Here is a 16,304-nt window from a genome sequence, read left to right as displayed (position 1 = left end):
TGTCCTGAAACTACTCACCCTCAGTGTTAATAGCTTCAGGGAAAGTATTTCAAGGCACCTATGATTTTTATACTTAGCATCCACAAAATCTGCTCATTTATACTGTAATCACTACAAGCTGTTAAGAGTTACTGTGTCGCATACTATAGAGTAGGCATTTTCTCGAGGGTTTGTAAGCTTTTATTGGCTGCTGTTGTCAGCAAAGGGGTTCTATTTTTAAAAGGAGGACACCAGATAATGGGGATTTAGCATTGGGCTACTAAATCTCCCCAGATGTATAAAGCAATTTAATTACAAGGTAGTAAGGGATATCCATAGCTTTAGTCTTTTGTGAGATGGCCTCTGCTTTGGTTCCAGGTTTTATGTTAAATGAAAGATGTAATTTGTTTTTGAGGAAAAGCAGAGATGATCAAACATTTGATAGAACTAACTGGTTTAGTCATAATCCAGTGAAGCTAGATGTCAAAATTTTTATTTTTTATTTGTCTTGTCAAATACTGAATTACCGTATAACTTTAGATGCTGTTTTGACATTAACCCCTTTGGAGCTGGGAGTTGGGATTTCCCAACATTAAACGTGAACACATTTCGCAGAAGCTTTTAGCATCGGATTATCTGGACATTCACACCTAGTGTGAGTGTTGTGACTAAGTGAACTTGTGGCAGAAGACCAAGCTTTAAGGGATTGTGGACTTGCAGACCCTGACGCGTTATATTGTGTGAGTAGTGTATAATTTTAAAACTTAAACAAATTGTGTATTTCAATAGAGGAGGACTTTTTGTTTTTTAAATGTAGCTCTTTTAGAAAACGATGAAAAGGATGAAGAGGATATGTCTCTGGATTCAGGGGATGAAATCTCACAAATAGAAGTATGCAGCAATTTTCATTCAGAAATATTGGCGAAAGAGACCAAAGGATCACGTGGAACAGATCAAAATAAGAATATTCAAATTGAGTTGCAATCGTCTCTTGACGTGCAAAAAAGTTTATTAGAAGATAAGACTTGTCAGATTGATTCTGAAGAGAGAGCTTCTGTTGCTCTAGTGTGCTCTGAAGGAGAGAACAGCAGTTCAACTGAACAAGATGCATATAGCAGCTTTCAGGTTTATCACAGTCAATTACATATGTCCCATCAGTTTAGTCATTTTAACGTTCTCACTCATCAGACATTTTTGGGGACACCATATGCCCTTTCATCAAGTCAGTCTCAAGAAAGTGAAAATTACTTTTTATCTGCTTATACTCAAAGCTTGGATAGAGATAAATCTCCATCTCCATTAAGTTGGGGGAAAAGTGATTCTTCCAGGCCGTTTTCAAAAGAGAAATAATTATAGTAATTTTTTTTTGAAACAGGTTGTTATGGACTTTCTTATAAGTGAAATAACAATTTATATTTCATTCTCTAAACAAAAGGTTTCTTGTCCTTTCTCAAATGTTTTTTTTCCTTTTATTTAAATCATGATGGCCTGTAACAGTTGAAGCATCTGAAAATTGAAATAAATATATATATTTTTAACATATATTGTACTTGAATTATCTCATGTTGGCACTTTTAAGTTTTACATTTATATGTCACCTGTACTTAGACTTCAAATTGAAGCCTGTTTTATACATAAAATTAGATATTTGCAAAACCATAGTAAATAACTTTTTCCCCCCCTCTGTCAGGATACCAGCTACTTTTGCTGAAATGACATATCAGTCAACTATTGTATTTATTTTAAGCTTTTGTATAGTGTTTTTATACAGGTATAAGCCAGTGATGTCAATAAATAATTTACAGGATTTGGCTCAATACCTCAAGATTTAAGACCTAGGACTTAATACCAGGCAGCATTATTTTTATCTTTAAGCTTAGCCATGTAAAAATTGTTGCTAAAATTTTGCTCAACCTTTTATTCGAGGTTATTTGATAATTAACGATTTTCAGTACTTAGTGTGAAATTTGACTTACTCAAATTCAGTCTCCTATTTCAAAAGATAGGTTTGTTTATTAAAGGCATTGAACAAATTTGCTATGGATTTTTAAATTGGTAGTCTTAGCAAAATGTAAGTATATTTTTTGAGGTGTTAAACACTTAAGTGCTGTTCTAAAAAATAACTTCAAATTCACAAAGTATATGGCGATCAGTTTTAAAACTATAGTGGTAATAACTGCCTGCATTACAAATGCAAACTGTTTTTGAAAATGCAGTTTCCACAAGTGGAAAAAAAAAAAAAGGATTTAGAGAAAAGAAATACCAAATCAGCTACTCTAGTAAAAGTTGGGATGTGTTAAGTCAGACCTTCCTTTGGGCCTGCCCTTCAGAAGAACTTAGAATCTGAGTTCTAACCTTTCAAATCTTTTTATAGAGCAAAATACCTAAGTGGTATCTTAGTAATAAGCTTCATAAGTGTAGAAGAACGTTGTCTGTGAACAGGTCAGAAACCTGTCGTAAGGTAAGTGGAAAGTGTTTTTACAGGACTTAAATGCCTAGATTGTGATAGAGCAGAAATTTTTTTTTTCTTTACTAAGCTTTACAAAAAATGTCCGTTTTATTGTAAAATATATATATATATATACACACAGTGTTGTACTACATAATGTACAAGTTTTAAATAAGCATTTTTAAAATAAATCTAGGTTATTTGGAAAATACAGTTATGCAATGAACACATTTTATAATTTAGAAGACAACAAACGTGAAGGATTTGATTTTCTACATTTAAAACGAAGAATTAAAATTCTCTTCTTGATTTGCAGCTAAAGGCATGAGATTAGTTTCCAACTCCCTTTGCTTCTGGAGAAGGCCCTGAAATCACATTAATATGTTAGTGAGGTGTGCAGCAGACTTGCAAAATTATTCCTATTTTACATTTCAGCCCTGCTAACCCAGAATTCTATTTACTTTGAAAACCTATAGTAATAAATTCCATTACTCAACCATAGCTTGTCATGTTGAATTTTGAACCACTCAAAAAACCTACTCACTTGGATGTTGTATACCCAGGATTACCTTCTTAGGATAAAAACCAAGAGGGATGACTAACTTGTAAAACAAAGTCTCCCCAATGACATGGCTCTTAAAATGGTAATGAGACACACTGAAGGAGTCTCCCCGAACATCCCGTGTTTATCTTGACTGCACTAACCTTAGTGGCTTAGACAAGGCTCTGCTGAAATAAGATGTGGCTACTATACAGGTGGGTCACTGTGTACAATCATATATATTCCTGCCTCTTGACCTCACAACTTTTACCTCTATTAAGTGCCTTGTCACTTTAAAGGAAAATTGAAAATATTTACATGTAGCCAAAGCTAGCATTTGGAGAACTGAAGGATACTTTCTACATAATTCTGTTAGTATGGGTGATTTTCTAGCTCTGTGAGAACTAGTAAGCAACTGTTCAATCAACAATTTGAAATGCAAGAGGCATTAGCAAATGACTGGACATGGAAAAGGGCATTTCTAAAGTGGCAGTTTATTTTTCCTGATAGAAAAAGGTTATAGCCTTAAAATAGTGTGTATGTTACCAGATTTTATTTTTATCTGACAATAATTGGTCTGGGAGGAAAAGATGTAGTCTGATGAGTAAGGTTATATGTATGATTTCACACTGGATTATATTATTCTTTGGGACTTGGATCACTGTTCTGTTCTGAACACTGCCAACACATTCAATTAAAAAAACGTGAACTGCATTACTAAGAGTTTATTAAAGCATAATTGTGTATTTTCTGCTTTTGGTTTTAGGGCCTTATTGATCATGTTTTACCTTTCAAATGTATGTTTTTTCCCATTCAATAAAATTGTCTTAATATTAGAACTGTCTCATGATTTCATACTGGAAAGATTTTTAAAATAGCAAATCTTATTTCCATTCAAGGTTAATACACAGGTGAATTTCTTATGTGGGAGAAGTGACCTAAATAATGTAACCAATAAGGCACTGTAAGTAAGTAAAACACAGCCATTCCAACATACAGCCTTCCAGGGGCTCCTGGGTGGCTTAGTCGGTTGAACTCTCGACTCGGGTCCGGTCATGATCCCAGGATTGTGGGATTGAGCCCTGCATTGGGCCACACGCTAAGCATGGAGCCTGCTTAAGAGCCAACACACAGCCCTCCATCAGTTACATCCACACTTGGTGAAAAAGCTCATCATACCTGTCTCAGTTCTGATAGTCCCTTAAGGATTGCTTGTTGTCGATCCCTGTTTTTCAACAAGTTAGGATTAAGAAGTGGGTCCCTGACACCAAAGTCAAGTAGCTGTCCTTGTTCTTGGTCACAGTCTGAAGCCAGATGAAAGTAGTATGTTAAATATAACTCTAATATGATACAACCCTATCTTAGAGTAGTCTAAGGATTCATTAATAAACTTACATATTCAATTAAAAATTTAGTTATGCACCCCAAAATGGAAATTATACCTCTCCTGGCTAAGGGCAAGAATATTAATTTGGATTTTGAATTTACTTACCATGTGGATTTTGGTACTGAAGATCCTGGGTTAAAGGCCTAGACAGTGGTGCATCTGGATCAAGGTAATAGATCTCATTGGTTCGGACATAGGGGATAAAATGGGATGGTTCAGAAACCCCAAGTGATGTTTCTGTTTGACTGCCTTCTAAGATCAGATTCTCTCTTTCATAATTACTGTTTAGTGTCTGAGTCTGTTGTGTTCTGTTTTTCACCACTGGAACTGGTGGTGGTGATGGAGACCTGTGTTTTTCAAAAAAGCACAATAAGGACTAAGAAGATTTAATGCAAAATCATGCATTTTAGAGTAAGTATATCTGCTCTTCAATCACATTTCAATTTATCCTAAATTTAAAACCTTTAGGAACACTATGTACAGAAGTGAGTTCTAGGATACTTTCCCTAAATAGCAACAGAATAGGATGAGTTTTTACTTGGCAAGGATACATACAGCATAGAGGAAAAAAGGGCGATCAACATTAGCTGGGTTAACGTAAGCCTAATGTTTCTCCTGAGATAATTTAGCATAAAATAACTCATTAGAGCCACATTCTGACAGAACTCTAAACCATCTGGTTCAAAGGCATAGAATCAAATTCCTAACAATCTAAATCTCCTACTGGTTAACTGAATTTTTCATTATCCCTACTAGTCATTTTTTCATCCAAGTACAATGTCTATTCCACTGTTGACATAGCTAAAATAGTTGGAATTTCCAGTTAAGTTTGCAGACAACAATACCTTACCTACGTTCCCACCCAGGATGTTTATTAGGCCCAGTCCAAATTGGGCCTTCAAATTTTAGGTAAAATGCCAGCCACATATCCCTTAAACCTCTATGCCTCACGTGGAAGTCTGACCTCCAGTTACCGACTTCATACATGCTCATGTTTTCATCTCAATTGTATTCTCAGCAAATATTGTGTATTTCTTTACCACATATACACAGCACTAAGTAGCTGTGGAATCCATCCAGTCCGTAACATACCTTTCCTTGCTGAAAGAATTAATTTTCAGAGGATCTTCTTCCTAAAAGATAGATAAATGCAGAAAGGAGTAACAGTATTTGCCTTATATACCCACAAATACTTCTGATGATTACTTGTGGAAATAATCTGAGGATAATATTTGAATAACAGATACTGGATGATGGGATAGAGATTTTGTATTTTTCCAGTCACAGGGAACCAATATAGTAATACGTGACCTTGTAAAATTACCCTCTGTCAATATGGACTATAAACAAGAATTCTGAGTAGCTATTTGAATAATGGAATAATGAACAGCATTAATCTAGACAGGATTTAAGTGTCAAGTTTTTATGTAAAGGGCCAGACAGTAAACACTTTTAGCTTTGTGGGCCATGTGGTCTCTTGCAACCACTCTAAGCCACCCACTGACAATTCATAAAGGAATGAACATGGCTATGTTCCTATAAAACTTGATGGATTTGCCATAGTTTAACAATCCTTTATAAACTAAAGCACATTTCTTAAACTCTTGTTCAGATACAGAACAGCCTTGTCAAAACATGCATGTGGGGAATCTGGTTTTCAATCTAGAAACATCAATACATACTTCAAAATATATTTTAAGACAGAGGAGTTTTACCTTTTTGATTAGATGCCACCTGAACCTTGGCTCAGTTTCTTGAGATGAAGGAAGAACTGGTGAAGGCCCTCTATTTTGAGAGAGGTGTCCAGGACTATTTCTTTCTACCAAATTAAGCAGTTCCATCTGCCTTCTTACTTTTTTTTCTTCTCTCTGCTTTTGAAGCTGTTTAGGGTACTTTTCTGATGCTGGAATATACCTTTTGAGTGGCTTATTTATATTCCAGTCGGGCCTTTTAGGACCTTTCTTCACTGGTTTTGTTTTCTCTGTCCTTGTGAATTCATTCCACTGATCATTATACCAACTGTTTTCTTTTTCTAAGTTGGCTCCTTTATCCTGATTTGTTAGTTCCTGTTTGTCTTTCTTAGTGTGAAGTTGTTCAATAAATTCTGCAGGAATCTCAGGGGATGAACAATTTATAATTTCCCTCTCTATTACTGATCCACAGCATGATTCTGCATTGGTGAACATTCCTGTATTTAAGTCATCTAAAAAGAAAAACTTCAAAGGCTTAATTTTAATTGTTGTAACACAAAATTCAGGTTTTTTTCTCAAAGGTATTACACAGGGTTTTTTGTTTTGTTTTTTCAAAACAAATTCTATACCCATTAAACTACTCCCCATTCCTCCCTCCCTGCCTGAAGCTCCTGGCTACCACCATTCTACTTTGTTTCTATAAATTTGACTACTCTTAAGTACTTCATGTCAGTAGGATCCTACAGTATTTGTCTTTTTGGGACAGGCTTATTTCGTATTAGGATAATGTTCTCAAAGTTCATCCAAGCTGTACATGTGTCATAATTCCTCCTTTTTTAAGGCTGAATAATATATACCATCAGAGGTGTCTAAATGCCACACTTTATCTATTTATCTGTTAAGGGACATCTGGATTACTTCCACCTTTTAGTTATCATGACTAATGTTGCAGTAACACTGGTGTCCAAATAGCTCTTCAAGACTTCAGGGTATATACCCCGAAGGGGAAATGCTGAATCATATGGCAATTGTATTTTGAATTATTTGAGGAAATTCTTTATGTTTTCTATAGTGACTACATAGTATTTTACATTACCACCAACTGTGCACAAGTGTTCCAATTTCTCCAAATCTTCCATTCAACCATTTTTAAGTGTACCATTCACTGCAGCAAGCATACCCACAGGGCTGCACAATTTCAGACCCTTTCATTACCCCAAACATACCCTGTATACACTAAGCAGTAACTCCACATTCCACTCTCAACCCCCAGCAACCTCTATTTTCCGTCTCTATGAATGTGTCCACCCCACCCTAGATTGCTCACATAAGTGGAACTATGTAATATTTGTGTGTCTGTGCACTCCTCCCCAACCCTATGCTCAGCTTATTTACTCAGCATAATTCCTTGGTCACCCATGCCACAGCATGGATCGAAACTTAAGCTGATTCATTCTTAGCATCACATAATATAGACCATTTTTTAAACAAAACTTTTCACAGGACTGTCCTGGTTTTCATTTAGAATATACAGAAACCGTATGTAATATCATCTTCTACATCTAAGTGTATTTCTGAGCAAAACTCTTAATTTAATTTTCCCTATAACAGTAACTGACAAAAGTGTCACAAAAGCAATGTAAAAAATTTCTTCTGAGATGTTAAGTTTTTCTGGTAACTTGTTTTGAAATTAACAACATACAAAAATATACAGGATCTGGAAAATGTCCTTCTGTCTTCACCCCAAAAGTGCTGGGAAAATTTCTTTTATACCTCCCTCCTTGGAACCAAATTTTTAGGGAAATGTTGCTACTGATAAAAGTCACATTGCATTTTGTGTATTTAGATCTATAGATCTCATATACCATTATACTCGGCCTGCAGATCATCCCTGAATCACACACAATGTCAGGAACAGTTCACTCAAAAAAACATCTGAAATTTTACAACTTACATGTTTAGTGATGTGTTCAGCTGTAACAGCTATGGGACCAGTTGAACAATCTTTTAAAAGGTTTTCTTTCACTCAAGATTAAAATTTTAAATACATAATTAGGTCATGAAAAAAGGTTTGTGTTCACATTAAAAAAAATTAACTCTAGCTATTGCTCTCTTATTTTGCACACTTACTAGGTGTGTTATTCCAGGCTGGACATGCTTTAGGACCAATCCATAGTAAGGCTGCCCAGCCTGCATCACTCTCATAGTGGGTATCTTCTTTTGCCACTCTGTACCCACTTAACACCTTTTTCTACCCTGGCAAGCTGACTGGTATGAACTGTATTAATGGGTTCCTGATCCTCTGGCTTCAGTCAACAGGGTTCACAAGCAGAGTAAAGGGAGGGAACAGAATGAAATCAGGATATTTACTCCACTGGCTCATTCTCTTAGTTGACCTGAGGCTGACTCTGTCCCTTTACCATAGTTCATCATTCCCCTCAAAGTTCCCTCGGACACAACTTCTGTCTTCTAGGTTCCGGTAATCAGTTTAGTTGCTACCTAGCACAAGAGTCATGCACCCTCTCTGGTTCCCATAAATCTGATATATGCACTACCTCTGATTCTCCTTTGAATCTCTGACTCTCCTTTAGAAATACTCCCTTCCTACATAAACCATTTTGAATTATTCTATTTTGGGACTCTGACTGATTGAATTCCCTTATTTAGAGCTGCTCAGTGAAAAGACACATAGTTTCATTATTTTAAAAACTTATTTTCACTTTCCCTTAATGTGTAGGATTTATATAACTTAGTAATTTATCTGGACCTAGGGATGGAACTGAACCAGATTCTTCAAGCTTAAGAGTGAAGTATCAAAAAATACCAAGAGCTCATAAGCAGAATAATTTTAAGTAAGCAAGTGGCTTAAGTAGGTAAGTTAGTAACCCAGAGCGGCTCCCTAAGGTGCGATGGGTTTGAACCCTACATCAGGCACTCCAACTTTTAAGACCTGCACTTGAGAAATGAGCCCCCAAAACATCTTGCTTTGAAAGCCAACAGGCTCATGCCCATGAGACCCACCAAGCTATAGTGGAGGGAAGAAATGGCTTTTAAAGGGTTGTTGTGTAGACTCACTTGCCCCAGGGCCAAGTGCAGAGGTAGCCAATAGTGCCCAGTGTGTAATATAAGTAGATGAGCCTCTTTCACATAAAGTGAGGGGCAGGCATCTAACAACACACACCTAGGGACCTGCTGGGATACTGTTCCAGGGAACTAAGGCTGGCAAGTACTACCTTCATTTAAAACTCTAGGTATCCCCTGCACCCCTGGCAGATGCTATCTTTAGAGACCTTCCTCCATCCACTCCTGTCTACCTCACTCCAACCAGCAGGTGTCATCTTCACGTTCTTCCTCTGTCCTGTTCCACGGTCCCAGTATCTCCTTATACATGTCTGTTGCCCGGGATTTTATGTTTTGTGCCCTGGTTTCTGCAGCTGCTATGTGCAGGGTGCCCCTTGATCACCTGGCTCTGGAGGCCAGGTACGCTTCTGCTTGTGGTCCTGTTGGGACCGTATATGCTTTTATACGTTAAAAGCTGATGCCTGAAGGTCTGGCTTCCACTCAGCCTGAAAACTAGGTGCTGACTGAGATATTCCCCTCTAGGGCACTGACCCGGTCTTGGCACACTCAATCCCCTCCTCCCCCTTTTTTTTTTTAATATTTATTTTTGAGAGAGAGAGCATGAACAGGCTAGGGGCAGTGAGAGAGGGAGACAGAGAATTTGAAGCAGGCTCCAGGCTCCGAGCTGTCAGCACAGAGCGTGACACAGGGCTCAAACTCACTGCTTTCAGCAAAGAGCCTGCTTCATATCCTCTGTCCCCTCTCTCTGCCCCTCCCCCACGGGTTCTCTCTCTCAAAATATAAACTTAAAAAAAATTTTTTTAATGTTTGTTTATATTTTGAGAGCAAGAGAGAGACAGAGCACGAGTGGGAGAGGGTCAGAGAGAGCTGGAGACTGAATCTGAAGCAGGCTCCAGGCTCTGAGCTGCCAGCACAGACCTGTGTTCATGACCTGAGCCAAAGTAGGATGCCCAACTTAATGAGCCACCCAGGTGCCCCTCAAAATAAACTTAAAAAAAAAAAATAGAAGTAATTTACCTGATAGAGTTCAAAGTAATGATAAAGATGCTCACAGAACTCAAAAGAATGGATAAGCAAGGAGAACTTCAAAAAGAAAATAAATGTAAGTATCAAAGTACCAAACAGAAGTCACAGAGCTGAGGAACAGAATAACTGTACTGAAACATACACTAGAAGGGTACAGCAGACAAGACGAAGCAGAAAAAAGGATCAGTGAACTCAAAAATAAATAAAAGTGAAGATAGCTCAAGGAACTTATGGCATAACATCAAACAGACTAATATTCACATTATATGATGGAATCCTGGAAGAAGAGAAAGGGGCAGAAAACTTCTAGGAGAAAAAAACATCTCCTAACCTGGAGAAGAAATAGATATACAGATACAGGAAGCCCCGAGAATTCAAAATTAGATAAAAACAAAGAAACCATCACAAAGATACATTATAATTAAAATGTTAAAACTTTAAGACAAGGAGCAAATCTTAAAAATGGTGAGAAAACAACTTGTTACATACAAGGAACCCTCCTAAAGACTACATGAAATTTTTCAGCAGAAATTCTGTAGGCCAGAAGGCAGTGACTCAATATATTCAAAGTGCCAAAAGAAAAAACTTCCAACCAGGAATAATGTACGTGGCAAAGTTATCATTCAGAATTAAAGAATTTACTTTCTAGACAAGCAAAACATTAAGAGTTCATCACCACTAAACCAGACTTAAAAGGAATGTAAAACAAACACTAATCAACAACAAATGGAAAACTAAAAATCTCATTAGTAAACATTAATACAAAATAAAAGTAGTAGCTTAATCATTTATAAGACCAGTCTAAAGGTTGAAACCCTGAAACAATAGGAGCGCCTGGGTGGCTCAGTAGGTTAAGCATCCAACTTCCGGCTGAGGTCATGATCTCACGGTTCATGAGTTCAGGCCCCACGTTGGACTCTGTGCTGACAGCTCGGAGCCTGGAGCCTGCTTCAGATTCTGTGTCTCCTCTCTCTGCCCCATCCCTGCTCACACTCTCTCTCAAAAATGAATAAACATTAAAAAAAATTTTTAAAAACACTGAAGTAGTAAAAATCACCATAACTGGAATAACTAGTTAGGGATACAAAAGATAAAAAGATGCAAAATGTGCCACCAGAAGCAAAATATGAGGGAGGGGGGTAAAAACGTAGAGCTTTAGAATATGTTAAAACTTAAATTGTTACCAACTTAAAACACACTGTTCTAAGTTACACTGTATGTAAACCTAATGTTAACCACAAAGTAAAAACCTACAGTAGATGCACAAAGGACAGAGTCACAAAAGATCAAGAAAAGAATCTAACAATACCATTAAAGTCATCAAAACAAAGGAAGAGAAGCAGAAAGGAACTAGAAAACAATGAAAAAAATAATTCCTCTCAATGTAATTGTACTAAATTTTCCAAATCAAAAGACATGGAATGGGTGAATGGATTAAAAAAAAATAATAATAAGACCTATCTAAATGCTGCCTATAAAGAGACTCCCTTCAGAAGGACACATACAGATTGAAAATAAGGGATGAGAAAAGATGTTCCATGCAAATGGACAATAAAAGAAATTGAAGGTAGCCACACTTATATCAAACAAAATGGACTTTAAAACAAAGACTACAATAAAGAGACAAAGAAGGGCATTACATACTGATAAAGAGGTCAATCCACAAGAGAATGTAACATTTGTAAATATTTATACACTCAACACGTGAGCACCTAAATACATGTATATATATAAAGCAAGTATTAACAGGCATAAACAGCAGTACAACAACAGGAAACTTTAAAACCCCACATACATCAGTGAATAGATAGTCCAAACAGAAAGTAAAAAAACAAAGGCCTTAAATGTTAGACCAGATGAACTTCACACATATATTCAGAACATTCAATCTAAAAGCAACAGAAAACACATTCTTCACAAGTACACATGGAACATTCTCCAGGCTAGATCATGTTAGGCCACAAGACAAGTCTTAATAAAATACATTCATGAAATTTCAATTAATATCTACACACAGTTTTCCCAACCACAATGATATGAAACGAGAAATTAATAATTACATGAAGAAAACTGGAAAATTCATAATTATGTGGAGATTAAATTAAGGAGTCCAAACATCAAAAGAGAAATAAAAAAATGTCGAGACAAATTAAAATGGAAATACAACATTAAAACTTATGGGATGCAGTAAAAGCAGTTCTAAGAGGGAAGTGAAGTTCATCGTGATAAATGCCTACATCAAGAAACAAGAAAAATAAGCAACATAACTTTAAATCTCAAGGAAAAAGAAGACCAACCAAATTCAGTACAAGGAAGGAAATAACAAAGATCAGAGGGGGAAAAAAAGGAAGTGGAGACTATAAAAACAATAGACAGTATCAGTGAAACTAAGAGCTGATTTTTGGAAAAGATAAACAAAACTGACAAACTTTCGCTAGAATCATCAAGAAAAATGAGGATTCAAAAATCAGAAGGAAAGAGGAGACATTACAACGGACACCACAGAAATACAAAGGATCATAAGACTACTATGAACAACTACACACCAACAAATTTGACAACCTAGAACAAATGGATAAATTCCTAGAAACATACAACCTATCGAGACTAAATGATGCAGAAATAGAAAATGTGAACAGACCTATTACTAGTAAGGAGAATCAGTAATAAAGTAAAATAAAAAAAATAAAAAAAATAAAAAAAAGAACCTCCCTATAAACAAAAGTCCAGGACCAGATGGAATCACTAGTGAATTCTACCCTGCATTCAAAGAATTAATAACCAATCCTCAAACTATTCCAAAAAACAGAAGAGGGAACACTTCCAAACTCATTTTATGGGACCAGCATCGCCCCAATACCAAAATCAGAGAAGAATGCCACAAGAAAATTACAGGCCAATACCCGTGACAAATATAGATGCAAAAAACTCAACAAAATATCAGCAAACAGAATTCAACAATACATTAAAAGGATCATACACCATGATCAAGTAGGATTTATTCCAGGGATGCAAGGATGTTCCAACATCTGCAAATAAATCAATGAGATACAACATATTAACAAAATGAAAGATAAAGATCATATCAATGGATGCAGAAAAAGCAAAACTCAACATCCATTTATGATAAGAACTCTTATACAGAGAGTATAGAGGGAATACACTTCAACATAATAAGGCCATATATGTCAAGTAAACAGCTAACATCACACTCAGCAGTGAAAAGGTGGAAGTTTTTTCTAAGATAAAGAACAAGATAGGGATGTCTACTCTCCCCACTGTTATTCAACATAGTACTGGAAATCCAAGTCACTGCAATTAGGCAAGAAAAACAAAATAAAAGGCATCCAAACTGGAAAGGAAGAAGTAAAACTGTCACTATTTGCAGATGACATACACAGAAAATCCTAAAGACTCTACCAAAATCTGTCAGAAAAATACAAATTCTGTAAGGTGCAGGACATAAAATTAATACACAAAAATGTGTTGCATTTCTATACACTAATACTATTAGAGAAATTAAGAAACCAATCCCATTTGCAATTGCATCAAAAATAAATACCTAGGAATAAATTCAACCAAGGAGGTGAAAGACCTGCACACTGAAAACTATAAGATGTTACTAAAAGAAACTGAAGAAGAATACACAAATGGAAAAGATATTCCATACTCACTGGAAGAATTAATAACATTCTTAAAATGTCTGTACTGTCCAAAGCAATCTGCAAATTCAGTGCAATCCCTATCAAAATTCCAATGGCATGTTTCACAGAAATAAACAATGCCGAAATTTCTATGGAACTACAAAAGCACCCCAAATAGCCAAAGTAAGCATGAAAAAGAATACGGTGGAGGCATTACACCACCTGATTTCAAATTATATTACAAAGCTATAGTCATCATAAGAGTAAGGTACTGACATAAAAACAGATACAGATCAAAAGAACTGGGCGCCCAGAAATAAACCCATGCTTATACAGTCATTTAATTGACAACAAAGGAGCCAAAAAATCCATAATAGGGAAAGGACAGTCTCTTCAATGAATAGTGCTGGGAAAACTGGACAGTCAACTGCAAAATAATGAAACCAGACCACTATCTTACACTATACACAAAAATTAACTCAAAATGGATTAAAAACTTGAATGCATGACCTAAAACTATAAAACTCCTAAAAATAAAAACACAGGCATTAAACTCCTTGACACTGGTCTTGGCGATGATATTTTGAATCTGAGTCCAAAAGCAAAGGCAACAAAAATAAAAGTAAACGAGACTACATCAAACTAAAAACATTCTTCATAGCAAAGGGCACAAGAAACCATCAAAAAACTGAACAGGCAACCTACTGAAGGAAGAAAATATTTGCAAACAATGTATCTGATAAGAGGTTAATATCCAAAATACAAAGAACTCATACAATGCAATAGCAAAAGCAAAAACATAATCTGATTTAAAATGGACAGGGGCACCTGGGAGGCTCAGTCGGTTAGGCGTCTGACTTTGGCTCAGGTCATGATCTCACAGTTTGTGAGTTTGAGCCCCGCGTCAGGCTCTGTGCTGACAGCTCAGAGCCTGGAGCCTGCTTCAGATTCTGTGTCTCCCTCTCTCTCTGACCCTCCCCCACTCACACTCTGTCTCTGTCTCTCTCTCAAGAATAAACATTAACATTTTTTTAAATGAAACAATAACAAAGAAATAAATAATGGGCAGAAGATCTGAATGATTTTCCAAAGACAACCTACTGATGGCCAACAGCTACATGAAAAGATACTAACACCACTGACCATCAGGAAATAAAAAACACAATGAGACATGGCCTTTAACCAATCAGAATGGGAGTACCAAAAAGACAAGAAATGACCAGAGTTGGCAAGGATGCGGAGAAAAGGGAATTTTCATGCACTGTTAGTGAGAATTATAAATTGGTACATTTCTACTATGGAAAACAGTACAAAGGTTTCTCAAAAAATTAAAAGTAGAACTACCACATGATCCAGCAATTCCACTTCAGGGTATTTAACTGACAGAAACAAAAACACTAACTCAAAAAGATACATACACTCCCATGTTCACTGCAGCATTATTTACTATAGTGAAGACACGGAAGCAACATTAAGTGTCGGACAAATATAAAGAAAATGTAGTGTGTGTACACACACACACACACACACACACACACACACACAAGAATGATTATCAGGCCATAAAAACAAATGAAATCTTGCCATTTGTGACAACATGGATGGACCCTGAGAGTATTACGCTAAGTGAAAAAAGAGAAAGACAAATACCATAATGATCTTACTTCTATGTGGAATCTTAAAAAAACACGCATAGTCAAAAAAAAAAAAAAAAAAAAAAAAAAAAATATATATATATATATATATATATATATATATATATATATATATCCAGAAGCTCATAGGTACAGATACTGTTGCCAAGAGCAGCAGTTGGTGTAAAAGGAAGGGCAAAATGGATGAACGGTCAAAAGGTACAAACTCCAGTTATATGTCTTGGGATGTAATGTACAACACAGTGACTATAGTTAAAAATAATTCTATATTTGAAAGTTGCGAGTAAATCTTAAAAGTTCTCATCACAAGAAAAAATTCTGTAATCGATGGTGAAACTGCTAATTAGACTTACTGTGATCATTTTTCAACATATACAAATATAGAATCACTATTGTACAACTGAAAAAATGTTATATGTCAACTATATCTCAATTTAAAAAGGTGAAAAGATAAAGGGGTTTCCTGCAAGTTCATAAAAAATTCCCAGGAAGAGGGACGCCTGGGTGGCTCACTTGCTTAAGTGTCTGACTTCGGCTCAGGTGATGATCTCACAGTTAGTGAGTTCGAGCCCCATGTCAGGTTCTGTGCTGGCAGCTCAGACCCCAGAACCTGCTTTGGATTCTGTGTCTCCCTCTCTCTCTGCCCCTCCCCCGCGCACGCTCCCGTGCACACACACTCTCTCTCTCAAAATTAAACATTAAAACAATTATATAAAAAAAAGTTTTCCTAGAAAGATAAATAAAGGGGAAAAGATTCACAGTAAGCATGGAGATCTATGATAATAATATCCAACATGGATATTACCTTATCAACTTTTTAAAATTTAAAATGAACAAATAAAAAAGATGTT

The 16,304-nt window shown here is 36.1% G+C and overlaps 2 protein-coding genes across 14 annotated transcripts in view; one reads left to right on the top strand and one right to left on the bottom strand.

Annotated features, from left to right (window-relative positions):
* Positions 1 to 1,517, top strand: part of TASOR (transcription activation suppressor) — a 51,348-nt gene extending 49,831 nt beyond the window's left edge. For 4 of the 7 annotated variants that reach the window (XM_047850369.1, XM_047850367.1, XM_047850368.1 and 1 more), the window contains one exon: positions 797 to 1,517. In XM_047850369.1, coding sequence (XP_047706325.1) covers positions 797 to 1,329 — 533 coding nt within the window. In that variant the 3' untranslated portion in view covers positions 1,330 to 1,517. Of the gene's footprint in view, positions 1 to 519 lie in introns of all 7 variants that reach the window. The other 3 variants (XM_047850372.1, XM_047850371.1, XM_047850370.1) reach the window with 1 other exon arrangement.
* CCDC66 (coiled-coil domain containing 66) overlaps positions 953 to 16,304 on the bottom strand; it is a 51,204-nt gene continuing 35,852 nt past the window's right edge. For all 7 annotated transcript variants that reach the window (XM_047850375.1, XM_047850374.1, XM_047850379.1 and 4 more), the window contains 5 exons: positions 6,072 to 6,559; positions 5,449 to 5,489; positions 4,462 to 4,703; positions 4,149 to 4,273; positions 953 to 2,793 (listed from right to left, as the gene is read on the bottom strand). In XM_047850375.1, the coding sequence (XP_047706331.1) occupies positions 2,707 to 2,793; positions 4,149 to 4,273; positions 4,462 to 4,703; positions 5,449 to 5,489; positions 6,072 to 6,559 (983 nt within the window). In that variant the 3' untranslated portion in view covers positions 953 to 2,706. The remainder of the gene's footprint in view (positions 2,794 to 4,148; positions 4,274 to 4,461; positions 4,704 to 5,448; positions 5,490 to 6,071; positions 6,560 to 16,304) is intronic.

The sequence above is a fragment of the Prionailurus viverrinus genome, chromosome A2 (assembly GCF_022837055.1).
Source record: "Prionailurus viverrinus isolate Anna chromosome A2, UM_Priviv_1.0, whole genome shotgun sequence".
Taxonomy (NCBI): domain Eukaryota; kingdom Metazoa; phylum Chordata; class Mammalia; order Carnivora; family Felidae; genus Prionailurus; species Prionailurus viverrinus.
The sequence above is the reverse complement of the archived record's forward strand: the minus strand, read 5'-3'. Positions and strand labels throughout refer to the sequence as shown.